The sequence below is a fragment of the Idiotropiscis lumnitzeri genome, chromosome 10 (genome assembly GCF_059441095.1).
Source record: "Idiotropiscis lumnitzeri isolate Australia: NSW breed Sydney's pygmy pipehorse chromosome 10, RoL_Ilum_1.0, whole genome shotgun sequence".
In the NCBI taxonomy this organism is placed as follows: Eukaryota; Metazoa; Chordata; class Actinopteri; order Syngnathiformes; family Syngnathidae; genus Idiotropiscis; species Idiotropiscis lumnitzeri.
Genome location: NC_142400.1, coordinates 13946181 through 13971077, shown reverse-complemented (window position 1 = coordinate 13971077; position 24897 = coordinate 13946181). Strand labels below are relative to the sequence as shown.

Sequence of the window (24897 nt, the reverse complement as noted above, 5' to 3'; positions counted from 1 at the left end):
GTGCAACGAGTCAATCAATTCTTGATCCAACGTCAACGACGTCCACTTTAATGGTCAATAGAACTCGACTGAAACGGGAATCACCAGAGAGCTGTTCAATAGATACAATCCACCGATGACTTCTTGAAAGTCTTACTAATAGCAGTTCGGCAAGAAAAATTAACCAGGAACTCAGGGGTTGTCTGCAATCTCTTTTTTAGAAGGCAAGCCGTAGAGTGAAAGCAGTGAGAACTTAAAAGGGTTCTTTCCTGTCTGGCATAGAGGCGAGCATCCTCTGTGAGTGGGAGGCTGAAGCAGCTGACAAGTCAGTCACTAAAGCGGATGCGCACAGGAACACGAGCCCTCGCATACAAAAAAAAAAGTACACAAACACACCAGTGTCACCGCCTCCTGAATGAGAGGTTTCACACAGAATCCTTATAGAGAAGCCAGAGAGATAAAGAAGCATTCAAACCAGGAAATTGACCGGGAATATCTATTTGCAAGTGGTATTTGTGCACATTTAAAAGATGCATTCAGACGAGTCCTCAACAGATTGGACACTTAATAATATATTTATACATATATAAAATAATGCTTCTCTTGTTCCATCAGGAAAAAACGAGGAAAAAACAAGTCTGGCTTCAATCTACAACCCGAGCAACTTAAAAATATAGAAATATTATTTTTGCGGTAGTGTGTAAGTACTTGTTAGGTTTGCTCATACTGAGCGTAGGAGGACGGGCCTTCTGTGGTGCTATTACCAGATATAACCAGTGCAGAGTGTTGCTGCTTCCAGTGAATCTCTCTTCCACAAACACACGCGAGCACACACACACTGCATTAAATCCGTCAGATGGACTGTCACGCAACACTTCCAAAGGAAATGCGTTGAAGAGACATGCTTGCATGTCCACAGGCTGCAGTTGCCACATGTAGTAAGTGGGTGTCAGGAATAAAAGGTTGTTCCTCTTGGATGCTTACTCATATGCCTAAAAAATGTGAAATCTTGGAACACAAAAAAAAAGAATGACGGTTGTATAACTCAGCACTGTAAAAAAATATTGCCAGAATTTGGAGGAAAAATTTGCCTCTTTATTTGTGTGTGTGTGTGTGTGAGAATATATATATATATATATATATAAATATATATATATATATATATATATATATATATATATATATAGAGAGAGATAGATGTAAAAAATTTTGAGAAGAGAAGACGAACAAACATTCACACTCCCATAGATACTTTTGGAGTTTTCAATAAGCATAACATGCATATTTTTGGAATTTTGGAGGAAGCTGGAATGCCCGGTGAAAGACCTCCACACAAGAGGCCACGCTTGAGATCCATATACCGAACCTCAAAATGGCAAGGCAAACCACTATTTTCCTGCGCTACTTGAAGATTTTTTTATTTAAATTATTTTCGAGAAAGAAAAAAATGAATACATTGGAGGTCAAAACGTCTGCTTCCATTATTGCATATGGAAAAATCCCTTTGAAATGTGAGCAAACTGAAGGTCAAAAAAAGCTTCTGGAGTGGGCGTCCTGGAGTTATTGGTGATATTACGACTTCAAACTACTGCATTTTGGTACCCGTGGATTTGCATATTCACTGATTTTTTGGTCTTTTTTTCACAATGTTTTCATGTTTCGCTCGTTTTTTCGTGGAATACATATATTGAATGTTTCTCAGTTTGAAGAATTTTAAGTTTGTTATAATAATGAAATGGCGGATGGGGGGGAATTAATCAAGGGGCCACTCAGCGTATGCCTTCTGGCCGCAATTATCGCATTCCTGGCATACAGTAAACAAATGTGTGCGTGTTTCTCTACCTTATCGCTGTCCAGTGTGTTCTGCGATGTCCTCGAGGCAATTGAGATGGTGTCAGGTTGACTACTAGCATCTCCTTGGCTGTCTAGTTCCTCTCCATCTCTGCAGGTGGACAAACAGTTTGTACATAGTGCCAGTATAGTGTTCATTTCAGATGGAGTTGCATTGTGACATTCAAAAGCAGCCCAGCTGTGTTAACTGGACTCTACGAGAGAATACACTTGCTCTTTTAACGAGTACTGTCAAAACGAGGGCAACAAACAAGCGATGCTCTGTGAGCTTACCGTCTGCCTTTATGTTTGGCGGTGGAAGCTTTGGGGATGTGAATGGGCTCCTTCAGAGCACCGCGCAGATGGACCGTTCGCTCCTGAATGACCTCACGAATATGTTTGATCCAGTCCTGCTTGTTTTCGATGCTCGAAGCCTGGAACGAAACATGTATAATACCCATACCTGTAAAAGTCATCAATTTGTTGACATGCAGATGAAAACGAGAAGTAAAAATTACAATGTGATGAAACATAAGGTGGCGTATCGGGCTTTAATAAATAAACTGCATTGTCAGGTTCTAATTTCTGTCAGTGAAACATTCTGCTCTTCCTCCTTCACTTTGACACCAGCAGCACTGAGGCAGCAATGATGACATGTTACATGAGGAGCAAGATGGTCTTCACAAATTACATAATGAGACACATAGACAGACAGACAGCTGCCACATATGCCAACATTTAAATTAAAACAAACTATTTAGGGATTTCCCGAGATAAAGGAAAATGGAAGGAAGAGAGGTTTCACTTCACTTCCGGTTTGCAAAGTTATTACAAGGAAAAAAATCAGTGTGGTAACTTAAAAAAAATAAAAATAAAACCTGAAAATGTGCTTAATATAATGACTCACATTTATTTACAATTTTAAATTAAACATTGTGTGACATTTTTTTTATATAAATAATTACATAAATAATGTGATGACTAGGAACATTAAGCTTTTGTTTCATTTTATTTTTTCATTTTAAAAAATTGTCTCTCAACATTTCAACTTTTGTAATTTACTGAGTGCAATTGTATGCATAAAAACATTTTGCAATAAAAAAAACGTGCAAATGATTTTTGAAACCCCTACACAAGATCAAGTACACCTCAAGCAGCAGAGCCCTGTCTTGGCTAAACAAGAGGAATTATTTGTAATTTACCAAGGGCGGACAAAGTTGCTCATTAAAATTTTGTAGGAAATTGTAAATAAAAACAAGTAAGCCAAAAATATGTTTTTACTCATTCAATTGTTAGTATGACGTGGATCCCGTAAAGTAAGGGAGACAAGGACTTTACGTCACACTTTTTAAACTTTTACCGTTTCTTGGAATCTATACATCACATATAAACAAATTATATACCAGATGAATGCTTAAAGTACCAGGTATATATTTGGTATTCATGTCATTTTCACATTTTGTGTAAGTGCAGAGTTATGAGCAATCAAATATAGAGTATGAAAATGTGACATGTTGCTCCAAACTAACATGTTTGATGATAATAATAGCTCTAGTTTAAAATTTGCTTCAACAAAAACAACGACTGACGTATGACAAGATGCCTGAATCTCTCCTCTAACAAATATTATGCATTATACATGTATTAGTGTCAGCACTAATTTATAATATATAAAGTTAACATTTTTTACTTTGGGTGGAGTAAAATGTTTGAATGGCGCCCATCACAACTCACAATGTACCAACTATTCTCTTCTCAGACAGCACATAACCTGTGACTATGAAAAGTAAGGAAACTAGTGGCTATTTCACTTCTTAGTTGCGCCCTCTGGTGGTGAAGATAATTACAACCTGACACCTAATCAATACATTATTTAATAGTGAAGAGCCTTGTAGTTCATATTCCATGTTTCCGTTTATATGAAAGTGGTTGAACTGTGCTGTCACTATGGCTCGAAACAATGTAGGGACACAGGAGAGGGCGCAGTTATCCAGGGCCCAACTCCTTTTTAGCCTCAGACGGCTATGTTGCGGATCAAAACAGAACGTAAAAAGCAAAGATTGGAACTTTTTAGAAAAATCCTGAACTGACAGTGACGAAGACACTTTCATACAAGAATCAGGCTGGAGTTACTTTATTTGTTAAAGTTGACTTGAGAGTGCAAAGACTTGGATTTGGAAAACATTGTTTATCATTCATAAACACTTTTTTGAACGTTTATTTTTAAAGTACTTGAGATAAAAATCTTATAAATCGGCATTGTGTTTATACTGCACCTTGAGCACGATTTTGTTGTCCGAGGTTGGGGTTCTGCCCACCCACAGGGCAAACTTACAAGGATCCCCCTCCACGTGCTCTGTCACTCCGAGCTCTGACGTCTGTGAACATGAATGCCACATTGAATACGTATAAAAGCCTTGCAATAACACAACGTATAGAAACAACGTAGTCTGAGCATGAATGTGGGAATGACTCACAAACAGCTTGCTCTTGTAAAGGTATTTGCTACGTCCGTTCGAGTCTTTCACTTCTTTACTGAAAACCAGCGACATCTCAAAGAGGAAAAGGTGGCGATCACGGCCCTTCCGGATCAAAGTTTTGGGGTCCCAAACCTGGAAGGACTCCTGAAGAATCAGTTCTCCTTGGGAGTCAATGTTCCCATCGAACCCTGAGGTAACAAGACAAAAGGCAGAGTTTGTACAAATAGAGTACGTGGGTGGCAAGTTGAATGCTGAGTCATAGTTGAACAATTTGTGCTGAATGTCAGCGATGACGTTTCAGTGACAAAAAGAGAAATTAGTGGCAATAATAGATGATGCACTCAGCAGAGGAAAGTGTACCGTAAAACAAATCACTCACTGTAAATGAGCTGCCGTGAAAAGCTGTGATGTGTTGTGAGGTTGCGTTTTGCACCAAAAACATGCCGAAATGAAATGTTCAATTAAAACGGCAGCGTGCTGTGATGGCCGCTCATCCGGAAGGACGGGTGGGGGCGGAGTGACTTCAGAATAACAACAGCAAGAGGTTTTGGATGAATTTATTGTAAGCGCATGGAGTGAATGGAGGTACACGAATGCCAAAATGTGATTTTTAGCATTTTTAACCTTAGAAGCTTTAGCTCCAAAGAAAATATAGCCAAGCCACCAGAGCTGGGCGCTTGACCCTTTTTTGCCAGTCAGTACCCCGCCTTCCGGCCGCGACCTGGGTACCCTTCCGGCCTTAACTCTCCGGCTTTATTCATAAAAATTGTCGATTGTCATGACTGCGCTCGTGGGTGTGTGTATGCGTGTGTGGGGGTGTGTGTGTGTGTGTGAGTGCTTAAACCAACCATCCAGCATAGAGAGGTGCATTGCGTCATTGGCTCTTTTGGGGACACTTAGCATCACCTCAAGACCATCCTTGATCTCTCCTTTTCCTTCCTCACAGCATGTCAATAGCTCCTAAACACATGCGCACACACAAAAAAAACAAAAAAACAATAGAAATGATCCTTTAGTAATGAACATCCCTTTTTATGAAGCATTCTGTAGTCCCCAATTCCCCCAACTTAGTTAAAGTAAATGAGAAATAAATTATGTTTTTGTCAAGTGTTTTATTTCTTAATATGAATGTGTTTTCATTTATTTCAATATTGCAGTATATTTATTTTTAATTACACAGTGGTAAAAAAAGTATAACTTAGTTTTGGGGCTGGATCGGCTTATTCACATTTTCATTCATTTCAATGAGAAATATTACCTCGATTTATGAACATTTGGAGTTACAAACAGGGTTATGGAACCAACTAAGTTGGTAACTCAAAATGTCACTGTGATTATACATTTTTAGTAGTATTATTAGTTGGGGACTTGGAGAGATGCGTTGCTGTACTGTACCTTAAGAAGCAGTTGGTACTTCGTAATTCTTTGGACTGGTTTGATCAAGTAAGATGAGATGGAGTTCGCAAGACGGTGCCTTTGCTGGATTTCCTGTAATAGCAAAGAACACATTTTTTGTGAATTTGATGACTCCGCTTGAAAAAGAGAAACCAAAACACAATTCAGATTTTCATACTATAAGTAGTTACTCACATCGAAATATGGGCCGGCGTGCTCCAAGATGAGCTGCGTGGAGTCGGGCTTGTTCCTACAGTAGTTCACGTACATCTGAAATTTGTCAGCCTGAGTGGGATCAAAAACACAAAAGCCTTAAAACAGGAAATCTTGGAAAAAGCTTTCAACATTTGTTTTTCAAATGTTGCTTATAAGGCACCCAGCTGTGCATGAGAACATTTTTATTTTTTATTTTAAAGGAAGTGTGGTCAGGAGTACAGTTGGTACATCCCTACCTCAAATAACAGCAAAAAAAGTTAATAAATGTCACAGTGTGTTTCCTGACATATAAAGGGCACATTGCGCTACTCATGAAATGTACCAAGAGGAGCGTTCAAATAATAAGCTACTTTTTATGTCCCTTCTTAACTATGATGTCAGACCTATTTTTTAAAAACATTTTGCTAGCAAAAATCATGGAATATCTGATCAGAAGAAAAACATTAACATTAGAGTGCCACTCATGACTAAAGGTGAATGTCAAAAGATCTAAATGCCTGTCTTTTGACAATTAATTACCGAACATGAGTCATTTGTGTCATTTTCATTTTTTTTCAGGTTATTGGTGTTGTGAAAAATCCCAACTCACCCAGGTAACGAAACAATGACCAACATCCTCTGGAAGCTGCTCATATTTCTCCAATTCCTTCAGGAAGATGCTGTACAGAAACAGACACATTGGTTCTATAATGCTGTTGGATTTCTTACCTTCTATAAGTTTATAGTTAAAACTTTAAATGATCAAGTAATGTATGTGATGTGTGTGCAGAGCACAAAATGTCAAAAAAAAAATCACTGCTCCACTGACTTGTGATGAAACTCGTAGAGGTCTTGCATGTTCCCAAAGATGATATGCTCCTTGTTGACGATCCCTGGAGGAATCTCCTCCACACCACTGGTCATCTCCCATAGATAAGTCTGGATGGCAAAGTAGAGCTTATTAGCATACATTGATCGATAATAAAAATTACATTAAATTTAAATGTGAAATAAATACAATAGTTATATGTAGCTAAAGGGTAAAAATATATTTTTTAATTTTCAATCCACGTGGCACAGTGTCTTAAATACTACATAGCGGTAAAGACCTTGTCGATTGACAGACAAAAAGGCCTGATCATGTCGACGTTTGAAAAGGTTTGCAAAAACTGCCCTCAACTCGACCAGAATAAAAAACAGCGTGCGAGGTGGCTGGACAGGTCCGCCAACATTAGTGTTATGACGTTCATCTTGTCTTCTCTTTCAAAAGGTTTAAGGTTTTCTTTCATTCAGACAAAATAAAAATTCTGGTGGAGAGCAAAAAAAAATCTTACCTCAGAGATCCGCTATCCACAATAATGAGCAGTTTTTATTATGGAAGACTTGCAAGCAAAAGCCATACAAACCGCACCCCCGCAATACAAACCAATACTCTGGAAATGTTATGAAGACGACTTAGAAATAACAAAAACTGGACATACATAAGAGCTCACAGGTCACATCAATGCCATCGACTCTACTGGCAACATAAAATTCACATATGAAGAAAAATAGAACCGGACCATATCGTCCCTAGACTTAAAGATAACTAACAATGAAGACGGCAGTATAAAAATCACCATTTACAGAAAAGCCACAAACACTGACCAGTACCTCCTCTGGACATCAGAACACACCACCGCACAAAATATCACTAATCAGAACACTACAATTGGACCAGACTGACAGGAGGGAGAAAATCATATACATCATGCTCTCGACTGCTGCCAATACCCCAAATGGGTCACAATAAAGGAAAACAACAAGCCAGGGAAAATGAACAAAAGAAAAAAGAGAAAGAAAAGCAAAGAACAAGCATGAAACCAATACCGAAAATAAGGACACAACACTACTTCCAAATGTCAGAGGAACAGAATCCAAACAACGTACCATAAGGAAGCGCCAAATACACGCAGTAATAAAACCACATCAAAAAACTCAGACGACTGGTGCACCCAGACCATATAACACCAGACAAAAAAAAAAATGCAACATAATTTATGAAATCCCATGAAAATCCTGTAAAAAAAACATACATTGGAGAAACTGGACGTGCATTCACTATTAGTTCACTAGAGCACAAAAAAAGGCCACACAAGAAAACAAGAAATGAGCCATAATAGACCATTACAGGAGAAACAATCACGACTGGGAGACTGGGAGAAGGGGTCTTTCATCACATCTGAAACCAATAAATTCAAGCGAGGGAAAAAAAGAGGGAATCAAAATAAGAAGACGTGGAGACCATCAACAGGGACGAGGGGACATACATGCTCCCTCGTCCCTGGGACACCATCGGTCAACGGCAGCGGGACGGAGTGCAGTTTCGATTGGGTCGGGAGCCTCTTTTTTGAAGGTTGCCTGACCAAATCGGCTGTTTTTAGACACGTCATACGGAAGTGCGACTGCTCTGATGAAGGCTGAAGCGACAGCCAAAACTGTCAACGAGTTAAGAGTTTTTTGCTCTCCAACAGAATTGTTTTTCGTTTTTTTTGTCTGAATAAAAGAAAACTTGAATTCACCAACATTGTGGAGCACCAACGAGGTTGGTTCAGTATCACCATGACAATGAGAGATGATGTTCTCTCTATGACCTGCCAATCATCAACATCATTGGCTGTCTAAAGATAAAATTACACAAATTGTTGGTACCGTGTACAGAAATGTTAGATTCAGAATAAAGAAAAAAAATCACCTACTGCATAGTTTCAAAGAATTGAAGGTGTCTTTAGGGAATTAATCTGTGACTTACATCCATGCACTCACGCAGGTCTCTGACATAGGCTTTCTCTGTTTGGATTAGCTCAGCCATTATAAATCTAAAAACACAAAGACAAAATGACTTTTATTTATTTGGGTCAAATAAAAAAAAAAAATCATATGATTATGTGGTTTTGTCGCCATCTGTGGTGAAACTAGTCACATTGTACAGTTAACTTAATTGTTACTTACCATATTGTGTAAGGATAAGAGGTGACCATATGAAACCACAGCTAACTTTAAAATATATATTATTGATATTTCTAGTTGGGACCACTTTGGATCACATGACACCAAAGTGAGAACATCTTTCAGCTCCCCCCAAAAAATCAAATGAAATACATTTAATAAAAAAAAAAAATGTTCTGGTAATTTTCAGATGATGTCATGGCTATGTGTCACTTACTCTTTCCTCCTTGCGGACTTTCTCTTCTCCTCATTGAGTTCATGAGCAGCATCTCTCAACTTGACCTCTGAACCCGGAGCGCTAGCTGGGATGATGTCCAGTTGTAGTTCTTTACTCTGAAAACAAACAGACCGTCGCTATTATGTCCTGCACAATGGCCATGGTAGCCTTTCGCCACTCACCACACCGTCAATATTTGCCGTGCATTTGCCTTCTTTTCGCACTAGCTTATTAAAATATACTGGACAAATGTCTAGTTGAAATTGAATTAAATAAGGATATATAAGACTAAATGTTTTAAAATCTACAGGACCACAAAATGTGTTAATATCCCAAAAAACAAAGATGATTGTCTCACTAGGGAATGCTTAAGGCCTCGATCCTACTTTTCTACCAAGCATCCCAAAAAATCTCTCGTGGCAACATCTAAAAAGAAAAAAAATCATCAAACCTCAAGTCGAGGCATTCATTTATGAGAACTTTTTCTTTTTGTTGATATCATTATTGGTGAACACTCACTGCCTTATTGGAGTCGGAGGAAATGCCGAGCGCCGATTCCAGGCAGGTCCTGTATTTGTCCATACGGAGAGAAAAGTCCCTGTAGCGCTTGTCCACTGAGGACACCCATTTCTTTATCTCCAGGGCATGGGCGTGGCCCTTGTCACAAAAACCATCGGCCAGCTGGATCAACAGCTTTACACGCTCTTTGGTTTGCTGTCAATAGCGGCACATTGAGGGAGGGAAAGGTAGATAACACATGGGGGGGGGGGAGTTGGGAATCAGTGATGGGCACACAAGCCTGCTCACAACACAATACCAGCGATACCTAAAATGGAAACAATATGCGACACAAAGAACGGGCCTCGCAGTTGAGTGCAGGAGTGCGCAAATATACAGCATATCAATACAAGCAGAACATTTTGGAAGAAAAAAAACAAAAAACAAATCTACAACTCCTGTTCTATTAACAAAAGTGATTCTAAAGCAATGACACAAATGTGCACCTTAGCTGTGATCTGGAAGTCTTCATGTTCTTTTAGAAGCTCTTGTGTGTGGTGAATGCTGGAGCCAGTGGATGTGTGTGTGGACAGGTAAAAATCTCCAGTGTCGTGGATCCACTCCAAGGCCTGTAGAAACATCACCGTTTAGTACAGTTACACTAAAGGATACTGTTACTGATAATAGTTACACGAATTTGACACACATTCTATTTTCTCGAGCTAGATTTTCAAATGACACCAAATGTCTCCTCTGATGGAGTGGCATGCTTGTAGTGTTAGTCAAACACCACAAGAGGGAGACTTTCTCTTACAGACGATATCATTTTTACAAGCTGGAAAGCCTGCCAATTAGACTCAACCAGGTGTTGTCAAGGTGTTACCTCGCCACAGTTAGATGTGAGTGGTACAGAAGACGAAAATGATGGACAATTTGACATAACAATGAAAACTCTGGGCATGTTTACATGTTCAATAATGCTTGAGGTGGACAAAATAAGTGGTTTGTGGGGACACAGCTCTTTGGCCTATGCCTGTAATAAACATAGAATGCAAAGTTTCTGAACCATGTAATGATAGCTTTCTTTAAGACTGTCATTGTTACCAATGTCTGCCAGTTTACACCACTTCCTGGATAATACATTATTACAGAGAAAAACAAATGCTACAGTCTAAAAGAAACACAATACAACGGAGACCTCTCAAAAAGGTCAAAGTATTCATCCAAGGTTGAATAAAAACAAATAATTAATCTTTCAGCCTTTTTCTTTTTTTAACAGTTTAGCCATGTTAATGACAATGAAATGAAATTTACCATAAGGAATTTTTGGGTGATTTTTTTTTCTATTTTTGGAATTTGTTACTTCAGTTTTTTTTTAAATATATTATTAATATGCTTTTAAATCAAACTGAAACCTTTTGTTGCTGTACCTTTAGCCAATCAAAAGCCATGAAATCTATATTTTTAATTTTTAATTCTTCATTTTTGAGGTTTCATTCTAAACTCAAACTCCGAAATTTGAATTTGTGTGTGTGTGTGTGTGTGTTTGTGTTCGTTTTACCTGATTATGTCATTTATGAACTTTTGCACAAGAGAACAATTTCAGGTAATATTGTTAATGTTCAAAAGGCGTTTCGTTACTTATTGCACAGCAAAGGAGCAGATGAATGCACAATTTTGAGTTTAAGCGGAAATATACCCTCTGCTGATCATGGGCAATTACATTTTAATTTAAGAAAGTACAATTGAACAATACCTTGGGATTAAAATGTAATTATTTTATAAATTCAGTGGGGAATGAGATCATACAATCTCGTTTTCTTTTCTATTACTTGAGTGTTAAATGATTTTAGGGTACCCACACACATTCGCAACACTAATGCACAAAACCACACCTGCTTGGCACTGCGTTCAAACACCACATATTGCTGGCACTGATCCAGCCTCCGCTTTCTCATGGTCCAGAAGTGGAGCACCCTATTCTCTCTCTGCAGCAACTCATTCAAGATGTCTAATGAAATAACATGAACAAAATATTTCAAGTTAATTAAACATCATAAACGGCAACATCTGAGTACAAACAATTCTTTAAAGAAAAAAAAAACAAGTGGCTTTTGTTGATACTCAATCGTGGATGGTTGTCGTGACAATAAGCCAAAAAGGAAACATATGATAATACATAAAAATAAAACAGATGGTATTAATCAAAATATAAATTTGCCAACCATTTCATTGTTTTATATAATTATTAAAGTAACTATGGAGAAAGTTTGATTTTGTAACTTCTTGTACTTACTTTTAACTTGAGTCTCCGGCGCTTTGACATGAGACAACATTCCAGGCATGTTAACGCTGTTTCTGTGCAGGTATTTCAGGAAAACATCAGCATTGCGTCTCGCCAGCGTGCAGGCCTGTGAGTAGCCACAGCGACAAAAGAGTGAAGAAGTGACTGGCAGACACTTCCACTGTTATGACTACAGATTAAACACAAGCATTTGCTTCTGTTACAAGTTTATTTAAAACAAAAATGATTAAAAAAAAAAAACTACTACATTTTACGTTTACATAACTAACTCTAATTGCAGAGAAAAAATCATCTTCGCAATTCATCAAATGCACGAGCCTTTGGGATGGATTTTAAATTTCAATAATAACAAAGAAGAGAAGGTCGAACTGTTAACTGGGAGTTGTAGTCTTCTTCATATTTGTCGCACAGAAGCGACGTCATCAAGCATGAACCGGTAAAAAGAGACACCAAATGATGTTGCTCCAAGGAGACATCTGAGGAGTTTGCGTGTGGCTTTGGCTCAAATGGTTCACCTGCTTTTAACATTTAACTAAACCCTAAACGCAAAGCTTGGTAAAAAATGCTTTTGTTTGTTGGTTTATATATATTAAAAAAATGTATACAGTATTTAAAAAAAATATTACACTGTACAACCGGGTTTAATGCTTCTAAGCATTAATTCAAGTCACAAAATCCACTTTAGAAGTCGGTAACTTGGCAAACAAGGCATCCTAACATTTTTATAATTTGAGTACATTCATCAATGGCTGCATTTTACTGTACTTCACATTATAAAAACGTTTTAGAATATTTTTCAGGAATTTTCACTTCGCAATACAAAATATGGTCCTTTTTTTAATCTCGCCCACAATTAAAACACATTTAAACACAACACACTTAAAAAAAATAAATATATAAAAAAAAGAAAGCAAAAACTAATACTAAATGTTTTTGAAAAAAGATAAAATTAATAAAAAACTAACAAACATTCCATGAAAACTAATTAAAATCAACTAAAAAAAAAAAAACTAAACTCAAAACTAAATAAAAATGAACTACAATTAAAATTCAAAAACAATAATAACCCTGATCTGTTAGCGACATATTCGTGTGTGTTGCTTTTTCACGACAGACACTTCTCACCTTAAGAAAAGCCTCTTTTTGCTCCAGATGTTTGCTGACCATGGGGGTGACATGATCCGACTCGCTGTTGGGACCCAGTTTATCAGCACCACCACACCAGTCCTCTTCTCTCTTGTATTCTTGCTCCAGGCTTTCCAACACACTGCAGACCTGAGATATTCACGCAACACACAAATCCCCATGAATATGACTCTGCAGGAAAAGGCTTCCCATGCCTCTTCACGCAGACAATGGAAATGAAACAGTCAAGTATGTAACATGGCATCCAGGATCCCCTGCAAAAACACAATAACACACACACTCACCTGTTCAGAAGTCTTATAGAAGGCCACGGAAGCATTAACCAACTTGAGTCTGTCTTCCATCTTCAGCATCAGCTGCTGCCAGTGGTCTGCCACCTTCACATTAAATGTGCACAAGTAAGTGTGCTGTCAGCTAATATTTCAAAACATTCCTCAAAAAAATGACATTTGGGGGGGGGGGACCTTTTCTGCACAGTCTCGGATCATGTCCATGTCGTAGTGGTTAGCCTGAAGTAGACCCTCTGCCTTCTGCTGCACCTGAAGTGCACTCTGATGGGTTTTCTACAAGAAGGATGAGAAGAAGACGATTAGTGTCATGGTACATAAATTGTAAGAAAAGAAAATCCACCTTCCTGTTCGGAATTTAACTTGAGTCAGTGGTTGTCAAACTCTTCACACTAATTACCACTCAAAAAAAAAGACTGGACCATCATGGCCAACATTAAAAAAGAGGCTATATTTCCAAGAAGTGTATTTAACATTATTATAAGCAATATATAATATAGATAATATTAACACTGCGTAAGTAATGAATCAATTAAAATGTATTGCAGATAAAAGCCGAATAAAATTCAAATTCAAAATATTGTTTCAAAATAAGTCGAAAACATTACATGAAAATGTATTAAACTTAAAAACAACTGAAATGTATTTAGGCAGTGATTCTTTTATGCAACTTTAGCCGGGTCCTGTGTACCACTTGCGTAGTTCTATAACTATCAATAAAGCCTACATATTATAATTCACAGGAAATAGAACTTGACTCAAAATACAAAATGCTTGCGATAAATTATGACTTATTACTCCACACTCTAGCAGATGGACATGGTTTCTTCACATTGCTCTCAGCTATTAATACTGTCACTTTTGATTTTACCTCAATCGCATGCTGAAATTGTTCATGTTCCTTCTGCAACTGCTCAGCCTCTTGTAACGAACTGGCCGTGATCAGCCCGGCATTCAACATGGACTCGCCATTACGGATCCAACCCAGCACCTAAAATGACAACATGACACATGTTTTAAATTCCATTTTGCAATGTGCTATGTGCGGCATATGAGGTGTGACAATAAAGAAAGCAGGCTATGACAGCTGTGGTCCTGATATACCAATTGGCTAACTGCTCATGTCTAGTATTGCACAACATCTTGCCATGTAATGAGGTTTCTTCTTTTCACCCTGTGCTTCTTTTTCAGTCACAATCCGTGTGATCTGTGCTTTTCATCAAACTGGTGGTGGCACAAACATAGAGCAAAGAATACTTTTAAGATTTCTGTTTAAGTTGGGGAAGTTGTCACATTTCTAATGTGTAGGCTTTCGGCAAATTGCACAAGTGTACCGAATGATGTGGCCTTTATTCACAGTTTTTTTTTTTTTAAAACAAATCATCCTATTTATTCTGTTTCGAACAGATAAACATACTTTGCTGGTAGAGTCATAAGAAACAAAACAAAGAATACAACATGCACTTTCTCTCTGACTGACTCAGCATGTACACCTGCAGTGCGGACAAAGCTCATAACAGCTTGTCAAGTTTGTCTGGAAAAACAATGATGTAACACAGTTAAGACCCCTGTTTTCAGCTATTTTATCAGGCCAGGGTTTACATTGCTGTTTCAATGTTCTGAGGCAGGACATGTTCGAGTGTTAGCTGCTGAATATCTGAAATATGCACGCATGTACTACTGGTGCAGATTGTCACACTTAAGTAATTTATCATACAGCAAATTAACCCAATATTAAACCCCATTTATAAAACGGAGGGAAAAATACAATATAACCTTTAAAAAATGTAGGTGATAAAAGAAAAGGACAAAAAATTCACAATCTTTGTGAAGGGATGCAATTAAATAGCTTGTGTCAATATTTCATATCCGTGAGTGCTCACCATCCAGCCATGCAGTACCCAATCCCTATGACTTATGTTCTCTGCTTTTGCATCAGAAACAGAAAGAAAGCGAGTAAGACAGTAAGTGAGCGAGAGAGTGAGAAAGAGAGAGCACTGACGTGAGATGAGTCATCAGTCGATGTCGTGTAGAAACAGAACCATTTTAGCATGTGGCTGTGATATCATGGTAAGCTGTGGCCTGACATGCAAGTAAAATCTTGTGAACAATTCAATTAATAAAGGAAGATTCCATTTGGATAATTCCCTCACCTGTTTGACCTCAGCCTGAAGGTGTCTCAACTGGACACACTGTTCTAAATGCCTCCGATGCTGCTCAGCCGCCAGGTCCAGCTCCTGCTGCTTCTCATGGAGAAACTCCAGGAGATCCTGAACTCGTGTGGCCATGTCAACATCTCGGTCACATAAAAGCTCCACACCTGCGCGGCAGACAAATGCACACATACATACTTTAATATCGCATGTCGCTAAACTAGCAATACTAATTCACATTTGATTGTAGGCAGTTACTGGATCACGACATACAAATGTTTAGTGTTTAGGGCTTAAGTTATCCTGCCTCTGTGTTGAGGTGAGGTGTGAATTGCATAACTGACCTTAGTAAGCAAGCATCTGGAGGCAACTAATGAGGCAATTATGATGGATCATATATTCTGTGACAATCAATGTGTCAGTTATATGTAAACACAGAATCAGATATCTGCATTTAATCATCGAAAAACGTCACCACAGATGGCATAAAAATTCACAAACATATCAAAAATGAGGCAGAAGTATATACTGTATTTTCCGTACTATAAGCCCCTACTTTTTCCTAAATTTTGAACAATGCGGCTAATAAAACGATGCGGCTTTTTTTTCACCGGTAGAGACGCTATATAGTTCAGAAAAAACGCTAAATAAATCTTGATTTTTTTTCTCTGGGGTCTGTTCTGTTTTGTTGCCGTGTTAAAAGTCACTGTTTTAACAATCTGTTTATGTACCGTTACGTGCATTCACAGTACAAAATCGTTCTGTACATGCAGTAAACAACACTTTTTTTTTCAACAGAAAACTGCCGCTTATAGCCTGGTGTGGCTTGTATATCGTTTTTTTTTTTTTTTTAATGGTTGCTGCGGCCTATATACAGGACTGCCTTATAGTCCGGAAAATACAGTGTATATATTATTTCAAGCTAATGTATATTATGCAGTTTAAACATTAACACTGCACTTAAAAATACAATACTAAAATAATGAAAGATTAAATAAAAAAAATAACTAAATAAACATTGGCAACTAAAACAGCTTTAAAAGCTTCGATGAAAATGTAGTAGGCTTTAAAGTTAAAAACAGCTCAACTTGACTCAAAAAATGTCTTGTGCTATATTTATTTTTTTAAGCCACATAATGTCCAAAATCATCCACAGTTTGAACTTTTTGTTCAGAGACGCTTGTATACCACTAAAGTGAATCCGCATATCACCAGTGGTGCACATATCACACTTTGCAAATCACTCTTAGTGAGCATGATCCCTCTGTCACTGTCCAAATACTTCTGTGACTAACTCTATTTGGGACACACTAGAGCGGAGGGCATCTGTTGAGGAGCAAGGGTAGTTTATAGTGATGGACAAATAAAGCTTCGTGGAACTCATCTAGATGCTACTCGTGGTTTAAAGATCGTGTGGAAATTCAATAAAATTCCATTGCACTCGTTTTTATCTTTAAACCAATAGCACCATCTATAGGAGTTAAAAATATCAAGTGCCTCACGAAGCTACTTGTAGTTAAGTGCCTTAATGGACACGTCAGATGTTTTTTTTCTTTTTTTTTTTTTTTAAATATCCTTCACTCACCGGATGCTTGGACCTCGGTGACGTACTGGAGCAGCTCCTGGCCTTGATGGATAACGTCAAAGGTAAGGTTGTTCATGGTGAGTGCCTTGTCTGCATGATGCTGAAGTCTCTGCTCAGCCAGCGTCAGGTCCTCAGTGTCAAAGTCACTCATCTGCTGGGTCAGTTCCTCGTTCCATGACTCCAGGTCTGAGATGATCTAAGGAGGAAAGAAGATAGGCAATAAATTCCGAAGAACAGGTTCAAGAATATTCTTACAAAACATATACCATAATTGTCAACTCTAGGTGTTCAAAGTGAGCCCGACATAAATTAAGTACCTCATTGCCGAGTGAAAAAAAATCCCTTCACTTTTTCTCACAGAGGATATAATGCTGACTAAATATTCATATTTTTTTAAAAAAAATATAGGTTATGGTATTAGAACTAAATGATAAAATATGTTTAAATCACAAACTTAAAGTTACTTTTTTCATGTACAGTAATAATTGCTTAAACTGATCAATTGCTGCCTTATAAAAGGTTTGAATTAGGGTATATGTCTGCACACGTTAAATTCTGGAACAAAAGCTTCCCATTACAAAATCTTTTAAGGAGCAGTGACTTTAAATAGTCTGTCTGTTGCATGCACACATTCACACGCACGCGCACACACACACACACACAGCAACCTCAATTGTAACAGAGCTCCTGTTTTGAAGAAAAACATTGAACCGAACGCCAGACAGCCATCGTAACCCTATAATGCAGAATGTCTCCCATAATGACGGATCGCGTCTCACTCTGATTTACAGCTTGTAAAAGCACATGTAGTGAGATGTTAGTGCTTGTTTGAACAACCACCACACTGACTCATCATACAACGGGCACCTTAGCCGCAAGCACAAGCGTGTTTTAATTGGGCTCTGGTCCAACGAAGTCAACAAGTTTGCTCGTCAGTTTCTACACTTTTAGATGTTATCACATCATCTGAAGACGGCAACCACTGAGGAAAAACTTATTTTGCAGGCGTGTTTGAAGAGCTAAATGGGGCAAATTCAAAAGACTTCTCATTTCCAGACGAGGGCTAATAATAAATGAATAATAATGAAAAACAAATAATATAAGGTCAGCTGTACTCTAGTGTATTACTACCCTTGTGTGCTCTAGTAATATTTTTAACATAATAAAACACAAAGTACTATAAGTATAAATACTTGAACCGTAGAGTGGAGCCCTGCAAAATGATCATTTTGGCACCACAGATTTTCATACACTTAAAAAAAGAAATATATATATATATATATATATATAGAGAGAGAGAGAGATTCTTTTTACATGTTGTCTCCCTGCCCCCATTTTTGATTCCAGGGAATTTTGTGAGTTTCAAATTTCTTCTTTTACTTTGTCCTCAATGCATTTCAACGGCTGTCAGTTATCTTGAATTGTCATTATTCGTGGGCCGGCCCGGTTCTTATCCCCCACTGTACTTAGGACCAAAACTCACAAATCAGATATGTCCTTGAATTTTAATTTATTCTTTTTCTGTAATGAGCATAGCAAAAACATCTGTGATGATGTAACCAATCAATTTACACATTAGAATCACTTTTTCCAAACTATAATTAGATTAAATGTGAATGTGTCTTTGTCATTGCTGCAGGGTTTTCAGCATCAATTTATTTTTCCGCAAGAAAAGTTCACGATGAACCTTTTAAGTACAGACGGCACTGCAGACATTTGGCTTTACACCCGTCACATTCCCTCCAATTTGGAACATGAGCTGAACTTGGAGTACGAAACCCTGAACATTACTTGACAATTTCACTCATCTGACAACGGAGGAGAAACTTACCAGGCAATCATCTGCAATCTTCCTCCCTCTCCGCATACAGTTGAGTAAAACACCCTCAGCGGGCAAAAAGATCATCTTTTGCTCTCAGTGCGATAAAATCCAATCGAGAGAGGAGATAAACGTCCTTAGCCTCTTTTTACACGGAAATGTGAAGGAATCATCTTAAGAGAAACTTCTATGAGGCAAACGGATGTCTCACCTCACCCCAGGCACATCCCCATTTGACGCAAGAAGGAGTGTCCTTGTGTGTTTTTGGGGTGAGGAGAAAACTAAATACCTCCCACGCCCATCAGCGTGCCCTGGATCTTTGCTTGATTAATCCCTCGTGTGATTTTGGATTTACTGCCACCATCCTATGAGCTGAGATTTATCTCATCTTGTGGTCTTCACAATAAGGTCATCGTCACAATCAGTATTTTGATTTTCTTCTTGGACTTTGTGCTCAGTCTGTCATTGTGTTATGGACTGTAGACTTGCTTTTTAAATGTTAGAACACTTTCGCAACTTAAATCAGCCAATCATCCATTTCATTCGCATTTGAGTCTACTTATGCCCCCCCCCCCCTTTCTGATGAGTCCATGTGAGGGAGTTTTATGTTGATTAAATTCTGGACATGTTGCTTGCCATCTTGCAATTAAGTCTTAATATGTCATCCTTTTGCCTTACTTCCAATGTGACATAAAAGATAGATTCAAAATGTTTTCTAAGCATTTGAACATCTTGGAAATGTATCATGATTATGAGGTGTCGCTTTCAATGCAGAATCTCATAATTTAAGATTATCCTTAATGGGTAGTGAGTGTCGCAGGGGCTGCAACATTTTCACGAATCATTCACTCCGTTGGTTTCAGTTATTAATGTATGTACGGTAATGTAAATGTTGAACTTTTTTGCGTGACTTCTAATTACATTTCGTGAGTAAGTGGCGTCATAAAAAGCTCACTTATCCCCCAAACAGCTAAATAATGGCTTCTTACGGCAGGATGTTGAATGTTCGCTGCATGATCTAATAAATGGAAAATAAAACAGCGCGATTCGGATGATTTAAAGAGGGTATAATTATAATGATATTTTTTGTTTCATCCATTTAGTTGGTTCTTGTTCATTAGAGCAGCTGCGAGTGAAACTAAAAATAACAGATTTGATTATAGAGTTCCTCACATCTATAGCATCCCGCTCAAAGATACGAAGCTGGAGAAAGAGCTCCAGTTTGATCTTCCTCTCCTGGAAAAGCTCCTCCATCTGGCCCTGAGCCTCATCCAGCTGCTGAAGCACGCCCTCGATGTGCGCCATAGAGCTGTTGTGGGGCGTCTTGTTGCTTGAGATGGCAGAATCTCTGTGAACACAAGTCAAGAGAATACAAGATATGTCAAAGTATTGTTCTCAAAACTACCCCAGCTACCGAACCCATGACTTCTGCACTGTGAGGCCATCGTGCTAACCAGTCGTCCACCGTGCCGCCGTTTTCCGAGAGTCATTTTTTTTAAACACAACCATTTTTATTAATTTTATGTAATCATTTTTTTTAAATAATCTATGCCCCCCCCCAAAAAATGCAAACATGGTTGTTATTAGTATTCATTTTCAGTAAAATTATATACTACACCAGTAAAAAACATAAATGCATGCAGCAAATATAGTTAACATATTACAAAATTAAATGTACAGTTAATTTTGCCTTCAGCTGTACCGTACAGCACACAAAATTACAGCATCAGTTAATTGTTGCAGTGACTTTCAATCAAAACATTGTTACCATGTAAATTTAAAGGTTGAATCTTTGACAATTTTTACACTGGATAATGTCGATTCGCAGTGATTATGAAGTCAAGAATAAAATGAACAATTTGTTTCACAATAACAACATACATGATCTTCAATCCTCCTTGTAGATTGATATTATAGTGGTTTCTGAAAATGATGCTGACCTGAGCTGTTGTATGAGGTCTTCCCCTTCTTTGATGACATTGACAGTCGCTTGCAGGGTGGTCTGCTGTTGCTGACCAAAACGTTTGATCAAATCCTGGACCGCCTCCACAGACTCGGCATACACATCATCCAGCAGTTCCTTCTGAAGCTCCTCCAACCATGTCCACAGCTGACAAGAAAGTCAAGCGAGTTAAAACGCATCGCCATCGACATACAAGTAGATCTAGTAAATCAAACAAGTGTGAATACAACTCGAACAAGATTGTTCAATATGTACACAATGCGCAGTTTATATTGCGGAAGTGTCAGTATAAACATGACGATGGGGCGAACACATGTACAAAGGGACACAAGCTGCCAAATGTACACACAGACGATAGAAGAGGGGACTCGAAATCCCACCAGTTCTGCGCCACTCTGGTGTTTTGTCAGTGGTCATCTTTGTAACAGATTAGCCATCTGGGTGATTTGGCTTGGCACATTAAAGCTCTGGCAAAGACATCCTGGCTGGCACCCGCTGCTCGTCTAACACCCACAATGCCTTCTCAAAAATCTCGTCAACCTTTGCTGCCACCCCCTGAGTAACATTCTCTACATATTACTTGGCTACATACATTCAATGTTTTCAATATTTTCAATATTTTCCTAATCTAACAGAAACAACTATAACAACAAATGGAAATTACTTTACTAACACAAAAGACCATTTTTTATTGAAATGCACTCTCAATCTGCATTATAGTGAGCGGTGTTAAGAATATTTTGCCGCTACTATGAAGCTAAAAGTAAGAAACAGTAAAAAGTATTAGACCAGGATTGCTACAAACTATTATTTTCTAATTGACAAATCAGCAATTGTAGTTGCGACTAGTCAACTAATCAGATCATCGCGGCATTTATCACCATTAAGCAGCTGCTTTTATAGAACCATAATTGGCTTACATCTTGAATTATTTAATGTATTTACAAATTAAGGACAAAGACAATTAAGATGATAGAACATACAACTTATTGAACTTTGCAACCTGTGCATCAATGATGGGGTAAATTAAATTGAAGACGATACTGTGACCTCAAAGTTTTTAGCTGTATATAAAAAAATATGATAATGATGACATACGGTACAGATAATGGATGGATGTTTATTTTTGTGTCATAACCTGTAATGTGCGCTTAATGCAATTGTTTGCATTTACTGGACATCATCCAATAGCCGCACAGGAGTTGGAATCATTCACCTATGTGCACCAACGCACATGTGCATTCAGCTACACACGTACACACACAATGACCTGCAGTGGTGTGAGCTGACAGATGGGATGAAGGCGATTAGTCCATATGGACATTAAAGACTAGCTTCATTAATAACACTGTGATTGTGTCTGTCTTTATTGGTTTATGTACACAGGGTCTAGTGTTAACACATGCAGTGCAGGGTGCTTTTGCTGGTGTGAAAAGGTTAATTTGGGCACTTAAACGTGTGATACACGTCATTATAATAATCACCGGAGGAGGCAGCCGGGATCAGAAAAAAAAAAACAGACCTTGAAAAAGCTTGACTGCTAGCTTGCAAATAATATAACAGCACAAATTCCGTGCATGCAAATATACTTTCGGTACAACGATATGTAAATATAGATGCGAGTACTACTATTATTCTTTCTAGGTAAGGAAACCAAACCATATGATTGCTGTTTTTTTTTACTGACAAAACACAGATTTGCAAGTACTGTATGATGTAAAACTCACTTGACTGATTACGACACCATGATAGCATTGCAGCAAATCTAAATGCCGATTTGCTAGTTAGTTGGCATAGGTCGGATTTCGAATAGCATGGGAAGAGATGGCTAGAGATTCTTCTGACCCTCTGAAAACATTGTTATTGCTTTTCTGTCCTGAATTAACGTTGGATTTTCTTCAAACTGTGTATATAAACTATCTGTATAAATGCTGAAGAGCTCCACATTTCGTTCTTGATTGAGCTTGAATCCGGTAAGAAATGGTGACGCTATTTAACTGTTTAGCATTTAACATTTGACGACCTTGCCGGTTCAGACGTCTGCGTCATGGATCTGACGTTCTGGGTTTGACTCCTGCCTCTGGGACTCTGGTTTTCTCCGACATTTTAAAAGATGCTCATTAGTTTGACGCAAGACTCAGATTGTCTCAGTGTTGAATGTGAATGTGAACACTTTTTGGAAATCAATCTAGGATAAACCCCACCTCCCGCATAGTCAGCTGGGTTAGACTCCAGCTTACCCGTGACGCACATGAGGAAATTGATGAATGGCCATGGAGGGGACAAAATTGTAAGCGGTGAGAAGAAAAAGGGCGAAGAGGACACACCTCTTTGACATGTGTGTGGAAGGAAACCGACATATCCAGCAGAACCTTGCGTTGTTCGACACGCCGCACAAAGTCCTGGATGCGATCTTCAAGCTGGTGGGCAGCCTGGTAAATTTCCTCAGGGTCACATTCTCCAGTCTGAGCCAACTGCTCTGCTGCCTCGAGCAGCTTGTCAGCATTTGTGTAGGTGTTCTGTAACATGAACATGGACAATGACCGATGTACTTGACTGCCAGAAAAAAGCCACCAACTTAGAAATAAATATTTCTTGCAACGTTTCTGACAAACAGTTAATTTCACAATAGTTTGAATAGATAGATATATAAACAGAAATAAATGAATAAAGAGACATCAATAAACAAATAGACAGATAGAAAAATCAACTGATAGTTTAACTTGGACGTTTCAAGCTCACCTGTGCAACCTCTTCAAAGTCCTCGTGTCTCTTCTGCAGTGCTCGTGCTCTGTGCAAAGACTTCCCGACGCCAGTGTGCTTACTGAGGAAAGCCTCACCATGGTTTTCTATCCAGTCTAGCACCTTGAAATACACACAGTGTACATTCATTTCATTTCAGGATTCTAAAAAACTGTGTCAATAATGCAGTACAGTTTTAAAACCAGTAGATGGCGCACCTGACTGTAATGGCCCTGCAAGCCATTAAATTACAAGGATTTATGTCATGTCCTTTGCTTGCTCATGCTTCCTTTTCTTTTCTTCCTAATGCATCCATCTCTATCGAAATGAAAATGCTTCTCTTTAAAGCAACATACAGCAATGTGACATTTCCACATTGAATAATGATAATATTAATATTAATCGGTGCATTTACAGACTTAAAGATGATAGAACACATTGCATTACATGAGCTGATGCTAGGACGCGTTTTGCTTATCTCAAAGTCTCAGGCAATGTTTTGATAATCGACATTTCACAATGCCCTCCGCACACTATGAGGCAGCAAACTGTATCGCCATGGAAACCACTACCAAGAGAGATGCGTGATGAGAGGAAGAATAGAGACGTGGCAGAATAGAAGCAGGCACGATAGAAGACGTGTAAGCCAGATTCATTGAGATGCTGCATACAAGAGATTGAGGCTGAGCGTGTGAGGGGGTAGCGAGCCACAGAAGAGTTCAAGCCCGAAGGGGAGAAAAGAGAGAAGGTGCCGTACACCAACTCAGTAGTTTTGATCTAAGAGCTTCGCCATTGAGACTGTCTCATGGCGATTTGCTCAGTAGACAGATGGTCTCCCTTTAAAAACCCAGGAGGAAGCATAATAAGTCTTTGGAGGAGCTTGATGCCGATTATTTGATGTCTTTCAGATCATGCACTCCGCATTCCCTCACCGCTACCAGTAATACAGCAACTCATCAATTATAAATTTCTGCATTTACAATAATGTGAGTGTTGCTTACTTGCTGTACATCCTGCTGGAAAACACACAGCTGCAGACGTTGGTGAAGGCGAACTTTGCGATGCTGCCAAATGTTCTCCAGCTGCCTCTGATGATGGAGGACCTCGTGGATAATATCCAGGACGTGGTGGACCGCCTTGGAGTAGTTCGCTGATGCCATCAAGGAATCTGTGCTCCCTGGGGTCAAAGGTCGCTGTAGTTTGTCCAAGAGAGACTTGCCATCTTGGCTGACCTGGTGAAGGTGATATGGAATTTCAGATGCGTGATAAAACTGCTATGATTATTACAGCAAGCCAAAACAAACAATCCACATGA

The 24897-nt window shown here is 38.5% G+C and overlaps 1 protein-coding gene across 4 annotated transcripts in view; it reads right to left on the bottom strand.

Annotated features, from left to right (window-relative positions):
* triob (trio Rho guanine nucleotide exchange factor b) overlaps positions 1–24897 on the bottom strand; it is a 93283-nt gene that overhangs the window by 24363 nt on the left and 44023 nt on the right. For all 4 annotated transcript variants that reach the window (XM_088305754.1, XM_088305751.1, XM_088305750.1 and 1 more), the window contains 26 exons: positions 24584–24814; positions 23583–23705; positions 23168–23359; positions 20818–20987; positions 20051–20225; positions 17059–17254; positions 15474–15640; positions 14192–14311; positions 13498–13596; positions 13318–13410; positions 13013–13162; positions 11879–11993; positions 11478–11593; positions 10089–10211; positions 9604–9798; positions 9085–9200; positions 8671–8737; positions 6709–6818; positions 6490–6559; positions 5880–5969; positions 5685–5777; positions 5138–5249; positions 4287–4477; positions 4086–4187; positions 2104–2243; positions 1822–1921 (listed from right to left, as the gene is read on the bottom strand). In XM_088305754.1, coding sequence (XP_088161880.1) covers positions 1822–1921; positions 2104–2243; positions 4086–4187; positions 4287–4477; positions 5138–5249; positions 5685–5777; positions 5880–5969; positions 6490–6559; positions 6709–6818; positions 8671–8737; positions 9085–9200; positions 9604–9798; positions 10089–10211; positions 11478–11593; positions 11879–11993; positions 13013–13162; positions 13318–13410; positions 13498–13596; positions 14192–14311; positions 15474–15640; positions 17059–17254; positions 20051–20225; positions 20818–20987; positions 23168–23359; positions 23583–23705; positions 24584–24814 — 3456 coding nt within the window. The remainder of the gene's footprint in view (positions 1–1821; positions 1922–2103; positions 2244–4085; positions 4188–4286; positions 4478–5137; positions 5250–5684; positions 5778–5879; positions 5970–6489; positions 6560–6708; positions 6819–8670; positions 8738–9084; positions 9201–9603; positions 9799–10088; positions 10212–11477; positions 11594–11878; positions 11994–13012; positions 13163–13317; positions 13411–13497; positions 13597–14191; positions 14312–15473; positions 15641–17058; positions 17255–20050; positions 20226–20817; positions 20988–23167; positions 23360–23582; positions 23706–24583; positions 24815–24897) is intronic.